At 44.2% G+C, this 15,684-nt stretch overlaps 2 protein-coding genes across 6 annotated transcripts in view; both read right to left on the bottom strand.

Annotated features, from left to right (window-relative positions):
- crtc3 (CREB regulated transcription coactivator 3) overlaps nt 1-2,275 on the bottom strand; it is a 31,342-nt gene extending 29,067 nt beyond the window's left edge. For 2 of the 4 annotated variants that reach the window (XM_069528542.1, XM_069528551.1), the window contains exon 1: nt 1,179-2,271. In XM_069528542.1, the coding sequence (XP_069384643.1) occupies nt 1,179-1,310 (132 nt within the window). In that variant the 5' untranslated portion in view covers nt 1,311-2,271. Of the gene's footprint in view, nt 1-1,178 lie in introns of all 4 variants that reach the window. The other 2 variants (XM_069528547.1, XM_069528555.1) reach the window with 2 other exon arrangements.
- A 1,279-nt stretch (nt 2,276-3,554) lies between these two features.
- The window catches only part of iqgap1 (IQ motif containing GTPase activating protein 1), a 32,566-nt gene continuing 20,436 nt past the window's right edge, over nt 3,555-15,684 (bottom strand). For both annotated transcript variants that reach the window (XM_069528534.1, XM_069528536.1), the window contains 19 exons: nt 15,050-15,192; nt 14,712-14,966; nt 14,553-14,624; nt 14,158-14,227; nt 13,725-14,089; nt 13,486-13,649; nt 13,170-13,394; nt 12,565-12,705; nt 12,149-12,233; nt 11,082-11,314; nt 10,796-10,928; nt 10,602-10,704; nt 8,354-8,489; nt 8,172-8,259; nt 7,231-7,440; nt 6,986-7,152; nt 6,516-6,638; nt 4,112-4,220; nt 3,555-4,020 (listed from right to left, as the gene is read on the bottom strand). In XM_069528534.1, coding sequence (XP_069384635.1) covers nt 3,907-4,020; nt 4,112-4,220; nt 6,516-6,638; nt 6,986-7,152; nt 7,231-7,440; nt 8,172-8,259; nt 8,354-8,489; nt 10,602-10,704; nt 10,796-10,928; nt 11,082-11,314; nt 12,149-12,233; nt 12,565-12,705; nt 13,170-13,394; nt 13,486-13,649; nt 13,725-14,089; nt 14,158-14,227; nt 14,553-14,624; nt 14,712-14,966; nt 15,050-15,192 — 2,936 coding nt within the window. In that variant the 3' untranslated portion in view covers nt 3,555-3,906. The remainder of the gene's footprint in view (nt 4,021-4,111; nt 4,221-6,515; nt 6,639-6,985; nt 7,153-7,230; nt 7,441-8,171; nt 8,260-8,353; nt 8,490-10,601; nt 10,705-10,795; nt 10,929-11,081; nt 11,315-12,148; nt 12,234-12,564; nt 12,706-13,169; nt 13,395-13,485; nt 13,650-13,724; nt 14,090-14,157; nt 14,228-14,552; nt 14,625-14,711; nt 14,967-15,049; nt 15,193-15,684) is intronic.

Raw genomic sequence — 15,684 nt, 5'->3', positions numbered from 1 at the left:
CAAATGTCTTGTTTCGTCTGTCCTGAACCCAAAGACACTTAAGTTACTTAAGATTAGAAACACATGCCGCAAGAAGCTGGAACTAACTACAACTTTCTTTTACTATTTATGCTTGAAATTGACTGAAACTTTAAAGTTGAAAATGAATCAAGCTCTACTTGATTATCTGCTGTAAATGTTTTGTGGAGCCAAAAATCAATCATTTCAGTTATTTATTTTAAAAAATCAAAACAATCTCAGGCTTATATATATATATATATACTATATATACAGTATATATATATATATATATATATAGAGAGAGAGAAGGGGTTCTCATCTATCTCACGTGTTCAGTTACCGTGGGCACACGTGATCACGTGTTCATATATGTTCAGTTGCCATGATCACACGTGTGTTCAGTATGTTCAGTTGCCATGTTCAGGTACCATGATCACACGTGTGTTTAGTATGTTCAGTTACCATGATCACACGTGTGTTTAGTATGTTCAGGTACCATGATCACACGTGTGTTTAGTATGTTCAGGTACCATGATCACACTTGTTTAGTATGTTCAGTTACCATGATCACACGTGTTTAGTCTGTTCAGTTACCATGTTCAGGTACCATGATCACATGTGTGTTTAGTATGTTCAGTTACCATGATCACATGTGTGTTTAGTATGTTCAGGTACCATGATCACACGTGTTTAGTATGTTCAGGTACCATGACCACACGTGTGTTTAGTATGTTGAGGTACCATGATCACATGTGTGTTTAGTATGTTGAGGTACCATGATCACACGTGTGTTTAGTATGTTCAGTTACAATGATCACACGTGTGTTTAATATGTTCAGGTACCATGATCACACATGTGTTTAGTATGTTCAGGTACCATGACCACACGTGTGTTTAGTATGTTGAGGTACCATGATCACACGTGTGTTTAGTATGTTCAGGTACCATGATCACACGTGTGTTTAGTATGTTCAGTTACAATGATCACACGTGTGTTTAGTATGTTCAGGTACCATGATCACACGTGTGTTTAGTATGTTCAGTTACAATGATCACACGTGTGTTTAGTATGTTCAGGTACCATGATCACACGTGTGTTTAGTATGTTCAGTTACAATGATCACACGTGTGTTTAGTATGTTCAGGTACCATGATCACCATCTACAGAGCAGTCTTACCCTGGAGACTGTCAGGTCGGTCATCAGCTGTTCGAAGGCCCGGGTCTCCTCTGCTTGTTTCTGGTTGTGCAGCGCGATCTTCTCGCTGAACTTCCTGGGGTTGGAGCCTCCTGTGCCCGGGGAGCCGGACATGGTTCGGGCCGCAGTGTGACTTCCGTGTGGTGTGGGTGAAAGTTGAAGGATGTGCAGAGTCTATAGTTGAGAAAGTGTCAGTGAATCCATCACAGGTTCAAATCTCAGACGTTCAGAGGGAACAGCTCCAGAGGCTAACGCAGCTAAGCTAAGCTAACGTCCAGAAAAGTTGCTGTGACGCCCTGAGAGCAGCGAAGCGAGCAGCTCCGCTGGAGCTCGGACCCGAACGTGTTTCTAACACAGAGACGCGATGTTTCGACAAGTTTCAGACACAATCAAACTCCGCTGACTCAGAACCACTTGTTCGAGTCCAGCGCTGACGGAGCGTTAGCTGTCGATGCTAACATAGCGGAGAGATGCAGCTAGCTCAGTTAGCTCAGCTGCTGTCACTTCACTTAGCCAACACGGACAAACACACTTTACCACCGTGCCGACCCTCGGTCACCATCGAACGCACGGCCGGAGCAGACGCACCGTGTGTGGGGTGACTGTGGGGGAGCTGTCGGAGGAAGTTGTTAGCCTCGTTAGCTAAACCTGGCTGTTAGCTCTTCAACAAGTGTCCGCGGGTCTTTCTCTGAATTCACCTCAAAGTAAAAAGAGCAAACCACAGAACCGGGAATCGAACGGAAACCTCCGGGGACGCAGCGGAATAAAGACAGTTCGGTTCTTTAACCGGTGACACCGCAGCGGAGTGTTAATCCAGGGACAGCACGGTCCCCCGGTCAACTCCAGCGGGATAAAGACGGGTTAGAGCCGGGGAAGGTTCCGGTGAAGAGCCGCTGATGTTTCCCGGTGAAGAGCCGCTGATGTTCCGGTGAAGAGCCGCTGATGTTTCCCGGTGAAGAGCCGCTGATGTTCCGGTGAAGAGCCGCTGATGTTCCGGTGAAGAGCCGCTGATGTTTCCAGGACAGAGACTCAACTGCTCCTCATCTCTCTCTCTCTCTCTCACACACACACACACACACAGGCAACACCCGGTTTGTCCGCCAGGCGGCGACACAAACACTCAGGGCGCTCTGACGGAATATTACAACAATAATATTCATAAAGATAATAAACAATAATACTGATCATAGCGATAATAATAAACAACAATAATAATAATCAAAATGATAATAATAATAATAATGATCATATAGATAATAATAAACAACAATAATAATAATAATGCTCATAAAGATAATAATAAACAATAATAATAATAATCAAAATGATAACAATGGTAATAATGATCATAAAGATAATAATAAACAATAATAATAATAATCAAAATGATAACAATAACAATAGTAATAATAACAGCGTTTCTTTTAATTTAACTGTAGATGACTCGTTTGTACGTCAGCCCTGTGATTGGCTGGTGATCGGTCCTGGGTGCTCGCTCTCATCCAATGTCTGCTCACGACCTTCAGAGGTTAAACCGTAGAAATGATGATGTTGAGCAGGAGAAATATGAAGTCGTATAAAACAGATGAGATGAAGTTAAGGAGAAATCAAACCTGTAGTCATTTATATTTGTCAGTGTTTTTCTTTCTGATCCATCAGACAATTAAAAGTGTTTGTCTTCAGCACTTTATTCTAAAACAGGTCAAATACACGTGATGGACTAAATGAGAGGATGTGATGTGGAGGAACGTTACAGCAACAGCTGAACATGAGGTTCAGTGAGTCTGTGGAGACACAACTTAAAGCTTCTAGAAACAACTCAGGAAACACAAAAACCAACAGTGAGATTTACTGCAGATCCTCCAGCTCACTCACCGTCATCACAGAATAATGTCAACATATCAAATATAAAGGAAACTTGTCAAAAATATATAATTCCAGTGAATCATGTGAGAGACTGCGCTGCTCATTTCCTCTGCTGCTGAATGACACACACACACACACACACACACACACACACACACACACACACACACACACACACACACACACACACACACACACACACACACCAGGGTCCATCCATTATTCTATTCCAATAATTAAATTCTAATTGTTCAATTCAAATAAAAGAACTCATCAGGTTTAATGATTATCAGCTCAATATGAGCACTGCAATTCTTTTCATTTTACAGCTGAGGGAGGTCAAATCCAAATCAAGTGAGAGAAAGAAAAGAGTTGAATCAAAATTAAATACATGAAACAAGGAGTGTGTTTTTCTCTTTGTCAGTTTCTCTTTCCAATTAGTCTCGAACAAAAAATTCAAACAAACACAATGAGACAGAGTTTAAGACCAGATCAGGATGAAAATATACGTTTATCAGGAGATGAGCAGATCAACTCACAACTAAGAAAGACATAAAACATGATCTCTTCACATAAAACATACATTTTTATAATTATTCAAAGCCCATGCACAAGCAAACATGATACAAATCTTAAACCTGTGGCTGAGCTGCAGTTACAGATGTGAAAGAGGAAGAAAACTCTAGAAAGCTTCTGTTTGCTCGCTCCAGTTACAGCACAAAATAAAAATAATGCACATAAATTAGCACATAAGAGAAGTGCACATTGCAGGAAGCAGGAGCTCAGCGACCCTCGTGGGTTTTGTGGTTTCAATCAGTGTCTGTTGCCTTTTTCTCCCGTTTCTCTATTTCCCATAAAATTTCTTGTTGAGCAGGAAAATGAGCAGGTTGACGTTGATGGTGGCGCGATCGAAGAGCTTCATCACCGCCACTCCCTCGTACTGCAGCTGGAGCAGGTCCTGAGAAACAACACAGCTCCATTATCATCTCTGTAACCATGACTACAGACCCACTGAGCGCCGGAGGAAACTAAGTGTGAAATAGAAATACCTGATATTCTAACTGTAACGTCTCCAAGTGAACACCCATGAGTTTGGCCTTCACATCAAACACCCCGACAGACTCTGATGGTGAGATCTCAAAAATAACATTCTTGAACCTGTGAGCAGAGGAGAGCAAAGAAAAGATTATTTATACGATGACACTGTGAATTCAACTGAAGTGAAGTGTTTGGTTTTTAGAAGACGCAGTGGCAGAAACTTAGAGGAGAAATATTCTGTTAATATTTAAGTTCATAATTTTAATGAGTGTTATGGCTGTAAAACATTTTCATGCTCTAATGAAATCATCATGTTCCTCAGACTGTCCATCGCTGCAGCTCCTCTCTTCAGCCTCTGTCTCACACTCTTGGTTTTAGCTCCTGTCTCTTTAAGAGCCCCTCCTGATAAAGTCTACACCATGATAATGAGGAAGTACAGTCTGGACAACTGACGAGGTTTCCAGGTGTTTCAGTGTTTCCAGGTGTTTCAGTGTTTTCAGGTGTTTCAGTGTTTTCATGTGTTTCAGTGTTTCCAGGTGTTTCAGTGTTTTCAGGTGTTTCAGTGTTTCCAGGTGTTTCAGTGTTTTCAGGTGTTTCAGTGTTTTCATGTGTTTCAGTGTTTCCAGGTGTTTCAGTGTTTTAGTGTTTTCATGTGTTTCAGTGTTTCAGTGTTTCCAGGTGTTTCAGTATTTTCAGGTGTTTTCAGGTGTTTCAGTGTTTTCAGGTGTTTCCAGGTGTTTCAGTGTTTTAGTGTTTTCAGGTGTTTCAGTGTTTCCAGGTGTTTCAGTGTTTTCAGGTGTTTCAGTGTTTTCATGTGTTTCAGTGTTTCCAGGTGTTTCAGTGTTTTAGTGTTTTCAGGTGTTTCAGTGTTTCCAGGTGTTTCAGTATTTTCAGGTGTTTTCAGGTGTTTCAGTGTTTTCAGGTGTTTCAGTGTTTTCAGGTGTTTCAGTATTTTCAGGTGTTTTCAGGTGTTTCAGTGTTTCCAGGTGTTTCAGTGTTTTAGTGTTTTCAGGTGTTTCAGTGTTTCCAGGTGTTTCAGTGTTTTCAGGTGTTTCAGTATTTTCAGGTTCTTTCAGTGTTTTCAGGTGTTTCCAGGTGTTTCAGTGTTTTCAGTGTTTCAGTGTTTTCAGGTGTTTCATGGTGTTTCCGAGTGTTGTCGGTATGGTTGTGTGTAGTTGTGTGTTGTGTGTAGTCGTGTGTAGTTGTGTGGTGTGTGTAGTTGTGTGTTGTGTGTAGTTTGGTTGGTGTAGTTGTGTGTTGTGTGTAGTTGTGTGTAGTTGTGTGTAGTTGTGTGTAGTTGTGTGTAGTTGTGTGGTGTGTGTAGTTGTGTGTTGTGTGTAGTTGTGTGTAGTTGTGTGTGGTTGTGTGTAGTTGTGTGTAGTCGTGTGTAGTCGTGTGTAGTTGTGTGTTGTGTGTAGTTGTGTGGTGTGTGTAGTTGTGTGTTGTGTGTAGTTGTGTGTAGTTGTGTGGTGTGTGTAGTCGTGTGTAGTCGTGTGTTGTGTGTAGTTGTGTGGTGTGTGTAGTCGTGTGTAGTCGTGTGTAGTTGTGTGGTGTGTGTAGTTGTGTGTAGTCGTGTGTAGTCGTGTGTAGTTGTGTGGTGTGTGTAGTTGTGTGTTGTGTGTAGTTGTGTAGTTGTGTGTTGTGTGTAGTCGTGTGTAGTTGTGTGTAGTTGTGTGTTGTGTGTAGTTGTGTGTAGTTGTGTGTCGTGTGTAGTTGTGTGTAGTTGTGTAGTCGTGTGTAGTCGTGTGTTGTGTGTAGTTGTGTGTAGTTGTGTGTAGTTGTGTAGTTGTGTGTTGTGTGTAGTTGTGTGGTGTGTGTAGTTGTGTGGTGTGTGTAGTTGTGTGGTGTGTGTAGTCGTGTGTAGTTGTGTGTAGTCGTGTGGTGTGTGTGGTTGTGTGTAGTTGTGTGTAGTCGTGTGTAGTTGTGTGTTGTGTGTAGTTGTGTGGTGTGTGTAGTTGTGTGTAGTGTGTGTAGTCGTGTGTAGTCGTGTGGTGTGTGTAGTTGTGTGTAGTTGTGTGGTGTGTGTAGTCGTGTGGTGTGTGTAGTCGTGTGGTGTGTGTAGTCGTGTGTAGTTGTGTAGTCGTGTGGTGTGTGTAGTCGTGTGGTGTGTGTAGTTGTGTGTAGTTGTGTAGTCGTGTGTAGTCGTGTGTAGTCGTGTGGTGTGTGTAGTTGTGTGGTGTGTGTAGTCGTGTGTAGTCCTATGTAGTCGTGTGGTGTGTGTAGTTGTGTGTTGTGTGTAGTCGTGTGTAGTCGTGTGGTGTGTGTAGTCGTGTGTAGTCGTGTGTTGTGTGTAGTTGTGTGTAGTTGTGTGTTGTGTGTAGTCGTGTGTAGTCGTGTGGTGTGTGTAGTTGTGTGGTGTGTGTAGTCGTGTGTAGTCGTGTGGTGTGTGTAGTTGTGCATCATGAGCTCACTCACTGGTTGGGCTGCAGATCCTCGATGGCGATCAGAACGCCCTTCTCATGGAGTCGAGCGGCCGTGTACTTCTGTGAAACCTGTTTACTCTTCTTGGCTTTGTTGTCGCCTGGTTTCTTTGACAACCTGCGGACAAACATCAGTGTTTATATTTGTTTAACTCTTTTCACAATAAATACCAGCAGGAAGTAGAAATACACAGAATAATACTGATACTGAAAAGTAAATACTGTGTTTTTCATTAATACATCGGGAATCAGTTTCATAGAAACGTGATTTGAATCACTTCAGAAACCTCATCAACACTCGGTCCTGGAGGAGACGTGAACTTTACGAAGTGAACTTCCAGTAAGATCCAGATGCTCTTGGATTGTTCGACACGTTAACAGAACTTCACACATGTTGAGAACAAAGACTGAACCTGATCAAACGATCAGAGTGAACGGTGAAACGGTGAACGGGGTGTGACTCACTTGCCCTTGCTGGCCAGGTTGTCCATACACGTCTTGATGTACTGATTGTATGAATCAATCTGCACGTTGTAAAACGCAGACTTTGAATTCAGGGCCGTGTTTGTCTGCTGGAGTCTCACCAGCTCGGCTTTTCTGCGCTGGCGATACCGTCTCTGATTTCTGATGTCCTGTAATACACACGCACATTAAAACAGAAAAATGACAGTGGTCCTGTTTTCGTCTGAAGATAATCGCGTGACTCGGACCTTGGCGATGTCATTGATGAGGTCCTGGTAGCGGTTCTCCGGGTGAACCTTCCCCAGCTCGGCCAGACGCTGCAGGTTGCTTCTGATCTTGTCTTTCTTCCCCAGCAGCGTCAGGCTGTCGTCCACCACCGGTTTGACCTGCTTCATCTTCTCTGGAGTCTTGGCGTCTCGGATGGCCCTCCTCTGCATGGCTCGCTGGTACTCTACTTCCTGTCGGCCGTGGAAATAAGATGGAAAACATGAAGAATTCTAATTTAATTGGATAAGAGGTTTTCATAATGATGGCATTCAATGTTAAACTTGTCCATTAAATGTTTTTCAATTACATGTTTGGGGCAGATCCAGGGACACAGTGTTTTTACTTTAACTTTATGTGTATGTGTGTTTATGCTGTGTCTATTTGTCAGAGAAGAATTCATGGATCTTGATGAAAACAATCACACATATTTAGAGGACTGATATTATGAGTGTGTGGGCGCAGATCCAAATAAAAATCTGGATCTAGCAGATTTAAATGTGGTTTCACAGGGAGGTAGAGGTTTTAACAAATAGAGCTACAAACCTGTAACAAGCCCCGAGCTCAGAGGCAACTGTTTATATCTTCACTAGTTTTTGATCCATGTCCAAACAATGGATTAAGATTAAGATTTTCTTAATAATAATATTCATTTCTAGTATTTGCTGTAAATGATGAACCAACATTGTCTGGTATCATTAGTTCTGGTTCTATTTGTTTCCCATGAACCTTGCTGCTGCTGTTGGAAACAGGATGTTGCTCAAGAGGTGACTGTGATTCCACCAACGTTTTCAGGCCTGTTTGAAAAGGACGTTCCTGTTTTGTTTCATTAGTCGATCCCACTCAGATGAATCATGCAGTGCAGAAACAGAAGAAATAGAAGAAACACGCTCAGCACGTTTAAACATTGTGTCTTATCTCAGACCTGTTCTGGACTCGCTGTCAAATCCAGGATCTCAGTGAGAGTCTCTCCAGGCTGGAACCGGATCACATCCACGATGAGCCTCTTGGTGCTGGAAAGAGAAAAGAAACAGAGACGTGACAAACCAAATCAAGGTCAGAGAACAATTAGCCTTCACTCGCCTGTGTGCCTCTGTGTGGACGTACTTCAGAAGCAGAGTCTTGGCGTCCATCTCTGTGTTGGCCTCACCAGGGACGTCAAATTTGTTGGCGAGTGTGAGAGACACCTCCGTCTTCCCCATCAGCTCTTTGCTGGGGTCGCCAGGAGGAAGAGGATTTTCACCTGAGAGCAAGAGAATAGAAATAAATAAATCAGTCACAATATTCAGCATTTTCTGAAAGAACAGCTAAGCAGTTGATTCAAAGACTTATTGAACATACGTGTTCACACGTAACAGTTGAACATGTGATGACGATATGAAAACAACACAGATTAAAACTAAAGAAAACTAAAACCGTCCAACAGGTTCCAAGAGAAGCTGCTGTGCCTCAGTACACTTGTTATTTTTAGTGCATGAGTCCGTTCACAGTTTGACGACGTCTCCAGCCCCTTGAGGTGAGAAGGTCCGACAACATCAAAGTGTGGAGACTCAGGTCCATAAGACAGAAACCTCCCAACACGACACTTACTCTGCAGATCAATGAGACGCAAACACACTTTTATACCTGGTACTTATTCCTCTTGTACTTTAATTCTATTTTATTCTGCTTGTACTTACATGTCTAACTTTTTAATTTGCTTCACATTTCCGCTGATTTTTCTATTTAATATATTTGTTATTCACCAAAGAAGATTCTTTGTATGTTGAAATCCTTCTTACAGTACAATCACAACACGATAACTACGGGGCGGAGCAAGAATCCAGAGATGCTCTTGAAACATTGATTATGAAATGCTGGACACCATCTTAGCTCCGTAGCAGAGGGGGAGGAGCCAACAAGGGAAACAGAGGGAAAACTCCCACATGAAATGTTAATGATTCAAGTTGAAACTCTTTCCCGATGAACACTGTAGAATTAGTTGAGAAAAAAATGACGTAACAACGAGTCCTGGGGGATCTTCTCCCAGACCTGGACCATCACTGAGCTCCTGCACCGTCTGTGGACGGACTTGGTGGCATCGGATACATAATGTCCCATTGGGCATTGACCTGCACCAGGAGGAACCCAGAGTGCACTGCAGCAGCATACGGTCTGACAGTCGCTCTGAGGATTTCATCCTGGTACCTAACAGCAGTCAGGGAACCGTCGGCTGTGACATGGAGGTCTGTGTGACCTTCTAAGGATCTGCCTCCACAGACCATCACTGACCCTCCACCAGACCGGTCATAGATGATGTTACAGCAGCGTCACGTTCACCACAGCTTCTCCAGATCCTTTCACATCTGTCACGTGTTCAGTGTGAACCTGCTCATCTGTGAGGAGAACGAGGCTCCAGTGGTGAACCTGGTGGTCCTGGTGTTCTCTGGTGAATGGAGCTGCTCAGTGCTGGACTGTGACTCAGGTCCCACTAGAGGACGCCATGTCTCCTCATGGAGTCTGTTTCTGACAGTTTGGTCAGAAACACACCAGTAACCTACAGGAGGTCATTTTGTAGAGCAGTGCTCCTCCTGCTCCTCCTCACACAAAGGAGCAGATAACGTCTCCTGGTGTCTCCTGGTTTAACGTCTCCTGGTGTAACATCTTCTGGTGTCTCCTGGTTTAACGTCTCCTGGTGTCTCCTCCAGGCTCTGGAGACTGTGCTGGAGACACAAACCTTCTTGTGACCACAGGTATGGATGAGTCCTCCTGGAGGAGCTGGACTACCTGTGCACCCTGATGGTGCTGCAGGTAGCGCCTCATGCTACCAGTAGTGAGGAGGACCCGAGCAGAACACAGAACTAGAATGAGTCAGGAAGGACCAGGAGACAGCAGCTGTCTGTGGACACCACATTAAAAACATTCCCTGTTGGGACCTTGTTCTTTGATTTGCAACAAAACAGAGAGACAGATTCACAATCACCGGTTCTTCTAAATGGAAACATTGATCTCTGAAGTTTTACTTTACAATGAACATTAAGGTTCCCTCACTTTACTGAGCTGTGTATTTTCAAACGTATACAAACGGCGACAGAGAAAGGACACGACAGTGAAGACGCAGCTTCATTAACGTGTCACATGACACAAGAACAACGTTTAAATCAAGTCAGCAGCTGGCAGATATTTTGAGGTCATTATTTCCGCTGAGTAAACGACCATCATGTTTGATTTGAGAGAATATTACTCAGTAATTCACACACTACATCAATCAGTATATTTGGTACTACAAAGTACACGATATGGAGTAATCTGTGTGGCGTGTGCTATCGACACTGTCTCTGGATCCACACGGTTGAACGCTTCCTGTCTCACTCACCGATGAGCGACTCGATCGTGGGAACCTCGCCCAGGTCCTCCAGCAGCTCGTGGATCGGGTCGTTGTGCTCTGGAGCGATGGCGTCCTGATGGTCCAGCAGCAGCTGACAGGACAGAAAAAGGTCAAAACATGTCAACATCACAAAAACAGCAGAGCATTTGTGTCATGCAAACATGAGGTGAGTTCAAACTCACTGTGTGAGTGTTGATAATCTCTCCGATGGAGATGTAGATGACAGGCTTTGTGACGGTGACTAAGTCGGAGTACTGATCCACGTTGAACTTGTCTTCCAGCGAGGGAACGTCACACGCTGCCAGGAAGAAACGCCTGCGATGGACGACAGGAGGATGAAGTCAGAGGAGCCGAGCGAAGGACAGAAAGTGGAAAATGAATCAACATCATCCTCAAGTATCTGGGTGCTTTTGAAAAGTGTCCACAGCCTCTAAACCAGATCAGCTTTTTATTTCAACAGCATCAGACCTGAACTTCTGATACGAGGCGCTGAGATACTCGTTGATGGGATTGAGGTGGGCGTTGTCCCCCAGGAACATCTTATTGGAGGCGGCGTGCTGCAGCATCTTAGCGACAGAGCCCAGGTTGCGTCTCTGCTCAGTGGTCAGCTGGCCGCCCGCTGACACCTCGATGATGTCAAAGGCGTCGGGTGCCACGATGGCCGGGTTCATGTAGCGGTAATACAAGAGGTTCCCCACGATCTGAGAAGTTAAAATCAATATACATATATATATATATATATATACACACTTTAATATATAGCTTGAATTATACTTATACTCAAAAGTGTTGCATGATCCAACCATCAGTACTACAACTTTATACTAGTATTAGTAACAGACTGTTGGATTTAAAAAGCTCTAATCTGAACAGCGTCTGCAGACCAGAGCGTCAGGAGTGAGAGAGAAAAGAGAAAATGAGACAGAAAATGTTCATGGAAACTGACGCGACAGCGTTCAAAGTCTGACAAGAAGCAGAGTAGTGTTCATTGCAAACTGTGGTGATACCACGAAACCTTTTAACATCTGAAGCAGGACTGACAGAAATAGTGATTTCATTTATATCATAATATAAATCGATATCGACTGATGTGAAGAGAGAGAGAGAGAGAGAGAGAGAGAGAGGACAGAATGAGGAGAGAGACAGAGACGTCGCTCACCTTAACATCAGCAGACACACGAATAACCAGCAGAGAGAAGCTTCAGCTGGTCGACGAGGAAAGAAGAGGATCAGTGGAAAAACAGGAAGAAAAGATTAGGAAGGAAATGTCTAAGAAATAGGGAGGAGGGACAGAGAGAAGGAGGAAGGAGAGAAGGAAGGTAACAAAGCAGTTGAATGAGACCAGAGAAAAGTAGTGAAACCTTTAAAGTCTATCGTTCACATCTGAGAATGAAGGGTTTCTATGGAAACTGATGTGTTCTGTACGTTAACATACATGACGTAGACGTGAAACCGGACGAATCATCATGTGAGGATTCATGTGTCTGTGATGTGGAACCTTTAAGAAACATGAAGTCACAATGAAAGGTTCAGACCTTCAGCAGCTCGTCCTCTGTGGCGTCGGGGAACTTCTCATGGAGCGTGTCCTTCAGCACCTTGGAGATGAACCTCATCCCGTACCTGAAAACACACGTGGTGACTTCATCCGCACTACATCAATGTTGCTATGGTAACAACTCTGGAGTTTTTGAAGTTTGAACACGCTGCTGGTCTCATTGTAAATGAAAAGGTCTGAGGCTGAACATTTTGGAGTACATGGAGTTTCTGTTACTAAGCAACCAACTGCAGAGACAATCGACTTCCTGTTTACATCACATGACCAGTGTAGGTGAATGTCATGTGACGTGTGTTTTCCTGAGAGTGAGTGTGGACTGGGTGATTGTTTTAGATTTGAAAATATATTATTATGGATGTAACCTGTGAGACGAGATGCGGTGAAGTAGAAACTTACGGAATTTTATCCACGGACACAATGATGGCCGACAGGAATTTGTCAGTGATGGTCTTCATGTTCTTGATGGACGCCTCCAGTCGGGTCCTCACCTCGTCGTGGGCCATCGCCTGCTCTGGAGTCACGTCGTACGGCAGCTTACTGTCGGCCATGACGCAGGAGGGAAGAGGAAAGAGAGAAGTTCAGAACGTCTGCACCTGATCCATGAGCTGAGATCTGTAAAATACACCCTGATCCAGCTGTTCTCAACGTGTAGTTGACTGGTGCCATCCCAGCATGCTTTGCATGGTCAGCCTTAAGAATGTCAGCCCTTTTAAAACCATGCAAACTTTTCTCCTGCTGTTAAATGATCAAAAGTGCATCAGGACATAAGTAAATAACTAAGGATTATTTGAGTGAAGACGATTTTTTTTAACCAGGTGAACAGAATCATAAGTTTTGTTTTTTGCCAGATCTTCAAACTGTTAAGTATCCTCGCTGTTTGTTATGATAACTTTTTTCATAGATTTAATGTTGGATAGTTTAACCAGGTTGAAACAAGTTATTATAAATTGTATATTTAAATGAAAATCCGATGTATGACACAAATAAAATGAGGACATCACCTGGCCTCCCCCGTCTGCGTCTCCATCTGGTTCACCCAGCTCTTGTAGATGTCCACCGGGTCCGTTTTGATGTTGAGCGTTTTGTCTTCCATGATCTCTTTGATGACCGGCGCCAGGATCTGCCGCAGAGCATTCTGTCCTCGTGCACCTCGGTGGAAACTCACCACCATCTTGATGACCGTGGGGTTTCCTGTGACAATCTCCTTCATCTGGTCCACTTTGGACCTGCAGACGGTTGATTGAAATAAAACGTTTAGGTCTGGTACAATTGAAAAGCTACAGACGTATTCATGGAACAGGTTTGATTGATGCTGACTTGATCTCCTCCTGCAGGGCCGTCTTGAAGAGCTTCAGCAGCAGGTACTCTTCTCTCTGGTTGGACGCGTAGTTGTACAGGGTGAAGATGACAGAGTCCATGAACTTTGTGGATTTGTTCTGAGGCATCTGGAAGATGAGCTTGGCCAGATACGTGGGGTTGGTCTGAAAGGAAACAGAATGTGGTTAAATATTATTGGAGAGAAGCCGGTGGAATCTGAAACTTTTAATCTTTCTCACCTGTAACAGGTAGAACAGGAACTGGTAAGCTTCCAGTTTGACCCTCTTCTCCTTGCTGAGCGCCTTCAGGCCTCCTCTCTGCTTGTTCATCATCATCATGTTGGACAGCTGGCCCTTGTTCTTCTTGGTCAGCTTCTTGCTGTGCGACACCACCTCCTGCAGCGTGATCTTGTTCTTCACCAGCAGGCCGATTTTGATGTCCATCAGGTTCAGGTCATTCTCCAGCTGCTGGTTGGAGCGGATGTTGGTGACCACCTCCTCGCGGAGCCGCATCAGCTCCAGCTCCTCCTGGAAGTCCTGGTCGCTGTGGTCCAGCAGGTGGACGAACTTCCTCACCACTGCCATCGGAGGGTCCTCAGCACTGGCTGCGAGCGAGACGAGAGTCAAACAACCAAGACAGAAAGAGGAGAAAGTAAAGATCACATCTACTTACTCAGCGTCTTGTAGTCGTCCCTGGCCTTGTTGGCCCGAATGAAAGCCTGAATCTTCACCACATCATTGATCTGCAGTACAAAACAGCGACCGTTCAAAAGTTTTAATTACACACAGAATTCACGGTGAGTCACAGTGGAAAAGACTCCACACACATCACATCAGCCTCCCGTGGGCCCCACAGCACTCTGGGTAAATGTCAGCCGAAGTGTCAGGAGAAATTTATGTTGAGGTAACATGATTTAAAGCTTTCATTAAGAAACAAGCCATTTGTTTTGTTCAAGAACACTTTTTTCCGACAGTAAATTTACTACTATCTTACTATCTTATCTTAATTCTTGAGATTTGTCCAGAACTCAATTTGTAGCTAAAAGGTTTGAAGCAAATGATACTGACATGATCTTGGAAGTACTTCAGACGATCCTTGTACTTTTTACGAGCTTGATGCATCCGAACCATGGACTGGATCTGAGGAACAAACAATGTTTAGTCCGAACTGTCCCGATAATCATTCAATAATCTCGGTAATATTCAAATGGTTTGAAACCCATTTACTTTGACAGCGTCTTCAGAATGATCTTTCAGATACTGTTTACGATCTTTGAACTTCTTCCTCTGTTTGTAGCCTTTCCAGTGAGCCTGTATGCTTGTAACAGCTGGATCCTGAGATTTAAGGAAGTTCATCCTCTCCTTCTGGCCATTCCTCACCAGGTAACCACGACAACGAGCTTGCAGCTTGGTAATCAGAGTCTCGTTGGCCAACCACAGCTGCTCTCGGTTGTAGGCCGTGGTTACCCCGGAAACCACAGACTGAAGGGAAAATAAAACAGACGGTTTAATATGGTGTTAAAAAGCCACAAGCTGGCGCTGCTGAGCAAGAGCGGCGGCCTGACCTGGATGTTGTCTTTGTTGAGCTGCGTGTTGTTCTGCAGGAAACCATCAGGCTCCACCCACGTGCCCTCATTCGTCCGCAGGTTATAGTAATAGTTGTGTCCTCCTTTCACCCAGTGCTTCACCCATTCACTGCCATTATCACCTGAGAGACAGACAGAGAGAGAGAGACAGAGAGAGACAGGGAGAGAGAGAGGCAGACAGACAGACAGAGAGAGACAGGGAGACAGAGAGAGAGACAGGGAGAGACAGGGAGAGAGAGAGACAGGGAGAGAGACAGAGAGAGAGAGAGAGAGAGAGAGAGAGACAGACAGACAGACAGACAGAGAGAGACAGACAGACAGAGACAGACAGACAGAGACAGGGAGAGAGACAGACAGAGAGAGACAGACAGACAGAGACAGACAGACAGAGACAGGGAGAGAGACAGACAGAGAGAGAGAGACAGGGAGACAGAGACAGACAGAGAGACAGGGAGAGAGAGAGACAGGGAGAGAGACAGAGAGAGAGAGAGACAGAGAGAGACAGACAGACAGAGAGAGAGAGAGAGACAGACAGACAGACCGACAGACAGACAGAGAGAGAGACAGACGGACAGACAGAGACAGACAGACAGAGAGAGACAGACAGACAGACA

This window comes from Paralichthys olivaceus, chromosome 1 (assembly GCF_024713975.1).
Source record: "Paralichthys olivaceus isolate ysfri-2021 chromosome 1, ASM2471397v2, whole genome shotgun sequence".
NCBI lineage: Eukaryota > Metazoa > Chordata > Actinopteri > Pleuronectiformes > Paralichthyidae > Paralichthys > Paralichthys olivaceus.
This window is presented reverse-complemented; position numbering and strand designations above follow the sequence as displayed.